The sequence below is a fragment of the Cariama cristata genome, unplaced genomic scaffold (assembly GCF_000690535.1).
Source record: "Cariama cristata isolate BGI_N322 unplaced genomic scaffold, ASM69053v1 scaffold14262, whole genome shotgun sequence".
Taxonomy (NCBI): Eukaryota; Metazoa; Chordata; class Aves; order Cariamiformes; family Cariamidae; genus Cariama; species Cariama cristata.
The window spans coordinates 2274-13635 of NW_009603344.1; the positions used below are offsets into that span (position 1 = coordinate 2274).

Below are 11362 nucleotides of genomic sequence, written 5' to 3' on the forward strand. Positions count from 1 at the left end.
AAGTGCCAGGATCACAGCATGGTCTGCTCTTTACCCCCAAAGACGCGTTGCATCAATTTGCAATTTCCTAAGCCACATTCACGTTAAGCAAGACAATGGCAGCATTTATAAGAAAGCGTACATGCATATAGTTTAATCGGTATTTGTTACTAAATCATTTTAAATCGACTAAACAGTGTTCAAGACTGGTCCTACTGCAAAGGTTGGTCATATTTCCCCAAAGTTGTAAAAACAAATAAAACAAAACTGACAGAGTCTGCTTCTAAATCCAACTACTTTATGCAAGATCTTGTCTGGACAGGATATTTCCACTGTTTTCTCCCAGCAGTGTAATACATTAGTAAATGCAGCAGTATAAGCTTAAGGCTAGCTTATTTAATACTACAGACAAGAGTTTTCAAGTAACATAGACCACGTATTTTTATTCCTTTTTATATTTTTTTTTTAAAAAGAACTTGTAGGAAATATTTTGCAGGAAACTATTCCTTCGTAGCCTGCTATTCCTTCCCTTAAATCAAGATGTTGTTCTACTACAATTACAAACCCAGTGAGGAACAAAAACTGAGACCCTGAAGCTCTGGGTTGGACTCAGCTGACTTGGAAGGGATGGTGCAGAGAAACTACTAATTGTAACATCAAGAAAGGAAATTCACAATAAGAAGCTGACTGTGGAAAAGCTCATGTGTGGCAGAAGAGATGGAAGAGACTGTTCTAGGCTTAGGGAGCAGTCTGAATAAGGTATGACACCAAGAAGGAGAAAACTGAGGAAGCAGCAAGGCAAGACCAGGATATCCAAAAGGGATAAGAGGGAATGTGATTAGAGATGTGGGTTGGGTAAGATTGCAGAGGGTTCTTCAAATGAGAATGAGGAATTCAAATTTAATACAGAAACTGCAGGAGAGAGTCAAGCATCATAATGACACAGACAGAGATGCAAGAGACAACTAACATGACATTTTTAATACACCGGAGAAATGAACAGTGAAAACAGAAGACAAACCAAGTCATGGAGATCAAGGTAAGAGTTCGGAGTGAGAACAGAGAAGGAAAGATGAGTTTCCATGAGACAATACAGCAAAAGAAACAGCAACTCTTGGCAACGACCTAAATAAGGGAAAAGAAAGAGCAAGAAGTGATATGTGGGAAGCTACCCAGGGCCAACAGGACAGAAGTTGTGAGGGACTAGGAAAACAAGCAGCAGCTCAGCTTCTACAAACTGAGTGTGTGATGGCAGCTATGCACACAAGAACAGATGTAAGATGGAAGAGACTGGAAGGGAGGCTGAAAGCAACAGCAGAGATCTGAGAATTGCTAATTAGAATGGCGCTCCCATTTTTGTTCCCTGAAAAACAAAAATACATTCAAGCTAGACTGGACAATTTCTCATTCTTCCTCATCCCCCCAACTCTTCCAGTCAATATTCCCTACTAACCTGGCATTTGAAACTCTTCAAATACTCGGCCCCCACCTGATCTTCTCGCTCAAACCCCGGTGCTTTCTTGTAGCTGCCGGCTGCTGTTACTGAGTCTGGAGGAAAACCAATGGTCTCCAAGCTGTGTGGCTTTCCAATGGCACCAGGAGGAGACCCACATATATTAGATGGGCTTCCGAGACTGCTGTTCCTACAAAGAATCTAATAGAAGGAACAAGTGTCAGGAAAGTACAGCTAGCCAGTAGCAAGAACTCGAAGAGGAGAGGCATCCCACGGAACAGCTCATTCACTTCACTGTTTGCGCATCGATTATACTGACAGTCAACACAAGCATACAAGCTTCCAGTAAACAGTAATTAAAAACTAATTAAAAAGCTCTAGTAGATATTGCATTTATACAATCCAACAATTTTAGTTTTATTGTCACTACTTTGTACTGGAGTGCAGTCTTACAAAACCCAAGCTACAGCTCTAGTGACATTCATTCTTTTTGAGGCCTCAGATGTGACTGATCAAGTTTCCAAACCTGACCAAAACTCTCTTCGCTTTCCTTAGGCTACAGTGGATCCTGTCTGCACTCTGAGTAGTAGTGTGAAACCTGGAAAGGTGCTATGGCAGTCAGAACAACCAAGTATATCTGACCTATGTGTAACACTTATCTTTTGCTTTCCAGTTGGAAATCTGAAAGTTTTAATGCAGGCACAAACCAAGTACCAATAGCTGCATTAAAAAAGCCAAGGATTTCCAACAGTTTCATTCTTCCGACTAATACCAGGGATCACAATTACATGCAACAAGTCTATTTTTGCACTGTAGATGAAGCCACAGACAGCAGCAAAGGAGATCAAGATCAGTTTTAGAGAAAGTGCCTACCTGGATCAAAGCAGGTATCCCATTTCTCTGGGACAAGAAATTATTTGCCTGCACTGGCAAGCATGACTGTGCTTCAGACATCATTTAGACAGCTACTGCTAACATAGATTCAAATGTGGCACAGTCTGGGCTGGCATTAGAAAGAAGGAGCATCCTACAATGTTTTGATTTTATTTTTATACAGACATTCTGCTGTCCATGCTTCCCTACAGTCGCAAAGATACTACTCACTGTGGTGGAGGTGGGGCTAGTTGGCAGAGTTCCTGATTTATTCCACACCTACAGTACAAATACAAAACAGAACAGGCCACGTGAGGCTGGCTGCTAGAGGGACCTTTTTCTCTGATTAATTCATCATGTAAAATGATCACCAGCAAAGCCACATTTGTTTGCAAGCGACATGCAGATGCCCTGTGGAGTGATGAAGTCACAGAAAGACATGTGTTGCTGCTTGGCATGTATCCAAGGATTAGGAAAGACTGTTTAAAAGACTAAGAGCTTGAGATAGAAAAAGACCTAAACGGTGTATTAAGTGGGAGATATCTTCCATTTCACTGCAGTTTTCAGAGAATTTAGATGATACACTCCTAAGACAAAGGGACTTTGGTTTTTTATTGCTTTCCACAGTGTTACTTAGTGACAGAAAATACCACGTCCAGATTTTTCAAGATCTGTTTGGAATTCTAGCTGCAATCAAATTCAGGAGAACTATGAACTGTTAGGTTGGCTCTGGCAGCAATACAACCAAACTATCAGCTTCTCTTTTCAAAGACGGGAAATAAGATAAAACAGAGGTCCTAAGTGAGTTCACCTCATTCTGACCAGTTTCAAATGAGTTAAACTCGCATCATTTTACCTTCTCAAAACCTCGACCAACCATTTGAAAAGGTTACACACCTTATCAACAGTAGTGCAAACAGGAAAGACTTAACAAACAACAAAAAAACCTCAACAAAAATTAAGTGGCCTAGCATTCCATGGGCTTCTTATCTGTCTGTATGCATCTGTCCAGCATTTGAAGATCTCCTTTCTTGTAGGTACAACTAAAATAAAGTGCTACCAACAATGTGGGGCATTACTTAAACATATTCCAGAGTTTAGCTACCTCCAGAAGTAGGAGAGGGAGGGAATCAAGGATATGCTATAATGCAGCACACAGTATGCACAGACTAAGCCTCTGAGATTACATATGTAAACAAACTCAATTGTAGTTATGTACTTTAGACATTATTGTTTCACAGCCTTTAATTACAGTACTTGGAAACTAAGCCCAATATGTACCTCCAGACAGGAAGGAGTTGGACTTCATGGGTGGATGTATTCCACTTTCCTGAAAGTACATCAACCAACTCTGCACAAAAAGGAAGGCTTAGAAATTTTATAGACAAGAGGACAATACTAAAGCCACTGAATTGTATGTTCCAAACAAACAGATCCCTCTAAAAAGTGCGGAGCTGAGATCTAAAAGAAAAATGCCATATCCTTTGGGCTTTTGGATACTTAAGATTTCTCTTCTTGGAAGAAAGAAATACAGCAACTTAGAGAAACCCAGACTTATTAAATATGGACAAGGCTTCCCCACAGTGCTACATACATTGCTAAGGTCTGGGGCATGTGGACTGGAAGGGCTGACCGGAACAGAGTCACCAGCTGCCGACGGCATATACATCACAGGGCCTGTCTGTGTCGGGCTAGACACAGCCGAGGATTGCTGTAAATCTTCATTGAGCACAGGCTCTGGAAGAAATAAAAGCAGACGGAATGTTACTCAAAGCTGTACAATTGCAATGGAGTACAAGACGTTTAGAAGCAAGAATACCTAGATATTCCTGAGAGCAGAAATACTCTTCCACAAGCACCTACTTATAAGTACAGAAGGAAGGAGAAACCTTATCTGGCAAATGGCTACTACTTATCTAATATTCCTTACATTATCACTGTCATCACTTGTACACTGTGCTGCTCTTTAGTCCATTAGCACTGCTCCAAAATCATCTTCCCTGCATGAATTGTGTGTTATTCATTCAGCTGTCCTGAACTAAGCAGAGCTCCTTCATTGCTAGGCACAAAGTTGATGGGTGCATTATAATTAGCTGAGGGAGGTAAGCTTCCATCTGTGCGGAGTACAAACCATTATCCAAAAAAAAAAAAAAAAGTAACATACATAGAAAGGCATACACGAAAAGAAGGTGTCATTGGCTTGGAAGGTAAAGTAGAGATGCTGTAGACTTGTAGCATTCACATCTAGCGCAACTCAGCATCTTTACAAAAACTATGTAACTGGCACTATGCCTGTATCACAGTATGTTTAAAGTACTGATTTCAACACATTTCTTGCTAATAATCAGCAAAATTCATGTTAAGAGCAGATATAATAAATGGACTCCTGTTATTTTAATTGCATTAAGCCCTCAGTGTTCACCTTGCTAAGAAAGGACTAAAAGATACAATTCCATAAGACGGCACAAGAAATAACCAAGTTGGAATGACTTACGTGCCACAGAATGTTATTCTGGCTTTAATATAGTATAGTAACAAGTGTAGTAAACTCGTTAGGAATAAGGCATCTCCTAAACAAAAATACTATGTTATACACAAGGGAGCTTGCTAAACACTGGGGTTTTTAAATCAAGATTTCATTCTCTCAGGCTTGCTGGATCATACTGTGTAGTTGCACTACTGTGTTTTGGGCCATTATAGCCCACAGCTCTGGCTATAATTGCTGCTTGTCGACAAGGCTTCCTATAAAAGGAACTGCATAACCTGTAGGGAATTTACTCTCACCATTCCTTGACAAAGGCAGCAATTACTAATTCCACCATTTACAAAGGATAATCAAGTAAGAGATTTGCTCAAGGCCATGTAGTGAGTCAGTATCAGAGCCAATCTATTGACTACTGAGTAACCTGCTCTAATTACTGCAAATTCAACAGCGAGACTACAGTGTAGAAACTCAGTAGGAGCCATATGACCAGGAGTTAACCATTTATCTAAGAATGTTAGTACCCACCTGAATACAGAGCTCCCACAACCAGAAAAGCATCATAGTTTACAGATGAAAGTGAGGATTGAAATAATGCCCTATAAATCAAGGAGCTATCGAAAAAAGAGGATTTGAGGAAAAGCAGACAAAAGCGCTGCATATTTTTCTTCCTCAACCCAACTTAAAGATTTAAACTCTAAGCCAAACTTCATAAACAGTAAAATAGTATTTAATTTTTAAAACGGATCATTATCTATAATTAGCATTTTTATCCTCAGCTTTTTAAAATACAACTTTCCAACTTAGCTAAGTACAGTTCATCCATGTACAGAAGACAAGCAGCTTTCTCCGTTTCTGTCTTCCTAAACTCACATACAGAGAACTGAGCAAGTGAGAGGGAACAGAGGGAGATACTTCAAGAGACAGTGCAGTGAGAGCTGAGTCCTACAGACTACCTACTGCCTCCAGCTCTGCTAACACCCCCAACACTAGCACGGTTCTACAGGAATTATCAAAGTTAATACTTTGGTTTTGAAAATCCTTCATAGAAGCTCTAGTTTAGCAGCCCTATATTTTAAATTATCTATTTTGGTCAGAAGCTCTCCATAGCTCAAATATCCACGAAAGACGAAAGAAGCAGCCCACGTACGTTCTACATGTGCAAAGGCACAGAAGGGTCCTCGGGGACAGCTGCCAGACTGCTGCATATCATTGCATTTGGTGGATTTGTAGATCTAAGGATGGGAAAAAAAACAAAAACAAAAAAAACCAGACATGAACAGGAAAAAAACAGTGACCAGCAGCCCAGGTACAAAAGTACTACAAAGAGACTCAACAGCAAGATCGGAACACCGATAAAAGGCGCAAAGGTCAGCAGAGTTCAGTGCTTCCCTTCAAAGAAAGGAAAACCCACTATAGTTATGGAAACATCAAAATACGCCCATTACAGCTAGAGGTCCCCCAAAGATCAACCCATCACATGTCAGCTCACCCAGAGGTCACCATTTGCCATAAAGTCCTTCAGTCTCACTGGAACCTCCACTGATATTACAAATGGTAAAAGGTAGGAAACAGTTGACAGATGACAGCACAGAAAGTTACAGCCACGTGTTTGCAAGGAAAATAACAAACCACTGACAATGACTGTAGGAAATGGATTATTCCCCTTCCCCCTAGTTTGACAGGCGGTGACAATGGTAACCCTGCCAATACAGGCCCAACAAAGCTTTTCAACACTGTAATGTGAGGCAGACTAGGACACGGTCTTATTTACGCTTTCTGTAAGGATATTGGAATGCTCTGGGCATGCTTACAACTAAGAGCTTGGTGGTTTTTAGCACCAGTTTGTGGGTAACTATGGTTTAGCGTGATGATCATCAACCCAGAATTTTTCCTCAAGGAAACAGATGCTGTATGCTCACCTGCAAACCCACATCATGCTTTCAAAAGGACCTCTGTACATGAGACTGCTCTTACACTTGAGTCTTCCCCTACTTTTCTTATCTCCTCCCATACAGTCTACCTAATGAAAAGGCATCCCTGTCAAGCAGCTGAATTTCAGCTTACTTCCAACATGCAGTTTCTCCGTATCCCAGGACCACACTGCAAGCAGCTCACATACTCTCCCACTTGGCACACTAATTTACTTCATGAGACTGTAAGGCTTTTGCTTTTCTAGTCAGCTACCAAATGGAGCAAGCAGGTTACTGTACCTCTGGATGGAACTGCTGTTCTGTGCGAGTGTGGCAGTATTGGCATGAGTCTCCATTTTCACACTTACTGGGATCTCCCCACTCGTCTCCATGTTTCACACTGGGACATGGCGAAGATCTGTGTAAATAAGGTAGCAGGAGAAGGCATCAGACTCAAAAATGCGCTTTGAGCTTTGCTTCCTTTCAGCAGGTCAAGGGAGGTGATTCTCCCCCCCTTCGCTGCTCTCATGAGACCCACCCCATAGTCCTGCATTCAGCTCTGCACCCCCAACACCAGAAGGACATGGACCTGTTGAGCAAGTCCAGAGGAGGCCACGAATATGATCAGAGGGCTGGAGCACCTCTCCTGTGAAGACAGGTTGAGAGAACTGGGCTTGTCCAGCCTGGAGAAGAGAAGGTTCTGGGGAGACCTTAGAGCAGCCTTCCCGTACCTAAAGGGGCCTACAAGAATGCTGGGGAGGGACTTTTTATAAGGGCATGGAGTGACAGGACAAGGGGCAATGGCTTTAAACTGGAAGAGGGAAGATTCAGATTAGATACAAGGAAGAAATTCTTCACAGTGAGGGTGGTGAGGCACTGGCACAGGTTGCCCAGAGAAGTTGTGGATGCCCCATCCCTGGAAGTGTTCAAGGCCAGGCTGGATCAGGCTTTGAGCAACCTGGTCTGGTGGAAGGTGTCCCTGCCCATGGCAAGGGGGTTGGAACGAGTCCTTTCCAACTCAACCCATTCTGTGATTCCTCAACCAGGAGGCAGGTTTGGCTGCCCATCCTCAGCTGTACAATCTGTTTGGCTGGCTGCTGCTTCCCCAGCCCCAACCCTGCTTCTTGCATCTTCTTCCCCTTCTTCCAGTTTCCCAGTGAAAGAAACATGGCTTAACTCTCCATCTGAAACTCAATACAATCTGAACCAACATAACTTAACAATATTAGTAGCTGACGTGATTAGTGTCAGAGATGCTGGGTCTGGTTTCTGTTTTGGAACTGTACATTCATAGAAAGCTAATAAGTTAATTGGCTAATCCTAAAACACATAATACCCTTACAGTGGTATATTTCCAGGGTTATAGTATGGCCTTGTGGAAAAGAGGCTGAGTCAGGTCACTGGTGAAAAGGCAAGTCCATTTTCTTTCTCCCAGCCAGGAACAGTTCTTTTCCCCCGTTCTGAATTTTTGCTGTGACCTACTTCCCCTGCTCTTTATGCTCTTAACCATTCCTTCAAACAACACCAGAGGGAAGCAGATAGCAGTAGCAGATGTCTGCATGAAAGCCAGCCACATCAGCTGGGGGTGGGGAAAACACCACAGAAGTGAGTGGATATCAGGAAGGGAGAAGCTTTCACCTCTTCCCTTCCCAAAGGGCCCGTGCAGGGGCAGAAAGCACACAGCTGCTGCCTGAAGAATGGCTTAGAGTTTCTGTTTCTCCTGAAAGTGTTAGGATTAATGTTCCTTTGACTTCTGCTTAATTTTTTAAATATGGGATTTCAGTGCCAATTTAAAAATTTCTGTGAATGTTGGGGGTGGGGAAGGGAAGCGAGAACATCCATGGTATTTTCTCTCCTGGCTTTCTGGTGGGCTTTTACAGTTTTCAAAAAGGAACTAAGGAAAAACCCCACTGAGACCACAACAAAAGCTCTGTTGTGTTGGAGGAAATGAGGGCCTATAACTTGGATAAAACACTTTCAGGGAGACACGGCACACTGAAAAATCCAGCGACAGCTGAGCGACGAGAACACCCTGGTGCCTCAAAAGCAGAGTCTTTAGCAGTTGGTTAGGAATGCATGTCCAGCTACAGTACAGGTCACATCGTGCCTCACGATCCCCATCACCAGCCACACACAACAAGCAGCTTGATGATTCTGAATCCTTTATCATGAAAGCACTGCTGTGTGAGTTTGTTTCTAGATGGGGATTAAAACTTCCTTTTGTTTTCTTTTTCCTGCACTGCTTTCTAAAGCAGGAGTTTATATGGCAAGGGGAAGCCAGACACAGGTTCTGTCTGTTATAAAATCAGAGTTGTAATGTGATTTAGCAACAGTCATTTATTAGAGATACTGGTTCCTACATACAGGAAAAGTCTTGTTTAGCTTGTTATCCTTCTCACAGACAGAAGTAACAGTTCATCACATCTGTCAGTACAGGCCTTTGAGACACACTAAAAAACTACCTAGTGGACAAAATCCTAGATCCTTCATTACAGATTTCTACTACACCTCACCGCTCAGCTGGGAAACAGAGTATCGAGGACCATGGTACCTGTATTTGTGTTTTCTTGGGCTTCTTCTTCTGTCTTTGCTATTGTGGTAGTAGGGACAGGCATAACCCTGGCGACAGAGACGAGGAGGTTTCTTACATTGCTCTGTCTTGTAATTTCCCAACACATACGTTGTATCTGCAAAAGTTGTAACCAGTTAGTGGGAGATGACCATCATCTATATTTACTATACACAAGTTTTGACAGGAGTGGGCACTCCACACCACCAGACTTTCCCAGCCCCACAGCCCCCTAAATGACACTCACCTTGCCATCTTGGCTCCTCACTGAGTATTTTCTCTATCATAGCATGGCTAGCAGCAACTGCAGACTGACCCTCTATGCCACCTTCTGATGTAGTCTGACCATTCTGCAAAGCCTCCATCGCCTGAAGCTCCCTTTGTGGACAGAGTTAAAAGAACATACAGACTGAGCAGATGAAGAGACAGATAAGTGCGTATAAAACCTGACATATTGGAGCATGGTAACAATTCCTAAGTGGGTGCATTTCATTCATGCTTCTTTCGTTAGAACATCTTTAGTCGAACAGCAACTGCAATACATGTTCTTCATTCCCTGGGAATTCCAGACGCGTTATTTTGACCGCCCCCCCATCAGACTTCAAACCACTGCACAACTAGTTTAAAGTGGGCTCCCTTCCCCCATTTTGAGCATCTTCCCTGGAGATTTTGTAGATTTGTCTTATTAGGCAGGGATATATCATCATGACTCCAACACTAAGCATTTCACGTTGAAGTAGTACTGTCCTTCAATCATCTGACTTTTCATTTGGGTACAGAAATTAACTTTTTCACACAGAGCCCCAACCTCTACTAACCTGATGTCATACACCGGAGAGCGTAGGTCATGGGGCCCATGAGCGAACGCGCAGTGGACTCCATTCTTCGTGCAGTTTCCCTTGGAGTCTGTCTCATGAATGCAGATTCCAGTTTTGTAGTAGCGCAAGTGATACCTCCTTTCTGTGTCTCCAGTAGTTCTATGCAAGAAGGGACATCTGAAGTACAGAAGGAAGGGAAGAACAGACAAAGTTTAATCACACAGGTGACTGAGTCAACACTACCAGAAGACATATTGCCGATACAGGATGCTGCATTTGACAACACCCTTGCTAACTCCGCCCCTTCTCTTATGCTGTGCCTTCCAACGCTACACAGAACCCCTAAACCTGTCACTACACAGTATATAATAGTTTCCCTCCCAATAAGACAACTGGATTATTAAACCAGCAGCAGCTTATTATTCTAGTCTAGTGACTGCCAGGGATCTGGAAAAGAGCAAGGACACTGTCAAGGTGTTCTGATATACTAGTTGTGATTGAGGGGACATCACATGGCACATACCACTTCCTCAGTACCCCATCTAGAAAAAAAAATCCTGCTGATGTACTCCTGTATGGCTGTGACAGTCTATCAGCCAGATGCATCTTTTATGCAGAGCACGGGACAAGAAAGGAGAATTACAACACTACCATTTTAACTTGTTTTGTTTCCCCTCTTAGGAAGAAAAAGAGCAATTCTACACTGAGAAATAAAGAAAGAACACAATGGAATAGGTAAAGTTTAGATATTGCCGCATCAAACTAAAAAGACAAATCAGCAATGAGTTCTGAGATGGCAACAGTTTTCATTCACTGAGTTTGAGCCCGATATGAACAAGTGATCTAGAAGCCAAAGCCCCCAAATATCCTATTTCCAGTCTCTTCCAGTTCTCTTCTAACAAGGAAGAAAGTATTGAAACTGAGGTTTCAGGCTGGGGGATTATTCTATTCTGCTGTAGTCACAAGATCTTTACTTAATTGGGGAGAGAAAAAAAAAAAATGTTTTCCTGATAAATAGCATTTTTCTGCGTGTTTATACTGGCACCATGAAAGGGAACTGGAATTCCATCTTTCTATAGCATCTCTACATAAAACACTCCCTATATTTGACCACAGTTTGGCTACACTATTTATTCTTCCATATCTGTCACATGGCTAAAGTTATACTACTGGCTTAACCCTTTAATTGCAGGAGTCTGCCACATGCACAGTAGCAACACTTGCATCTCTGCTTCAGTTAAACTTACTGTACTCACGGGGAGAGAAAACCCAATA

The 11362-nt window shown here is 42.3% G+C and overlaps 1 protein-coding gene across 1 annotated transcript in view; it reads right to left on the bottom strand.

Annotated features, from left to right (window-relative positions):
- Positions 1–1432: 1432 nt before the first annotated feature.
- The window catches only part of LOC104157710 (RING finger protein unkempt homolog), a gene marked incomplete at its 3' end in the record, with an annotated part of 27155 nt that continues 17225 nt past the window's right edge, over positions 1433–11362 (bottom strand). Inside the window, exons 3-10 of the mRNA XM_009695147.1 lie at positions 10088–10264; positions 9517–9647; positions 9252–9387; positions 7001–7118; positions 5938–6022; positions 3900–4042; positions 2537–2584; positions 1433–1633 (exon numbers count right to left, since the gene is read on the bottom strand). Coding sequence (XP_009693449.1) covers positions 1433–1633; positions 2537–2584; positions 3900–4042; positions 5938–6022; positions 7001–7118; positions 9252–9387; positions 9517–9647; positions 10088–10264 — 1039 coding nt within the window. The remainder of the gene's footprint in view (positions 1634–2536; positions 2585–3899; positions 4043–5937; positions 6023–7000; positions 7119–9251; positions 9388–9516; positions 9648–10087; positions 10265–11362) is intronic.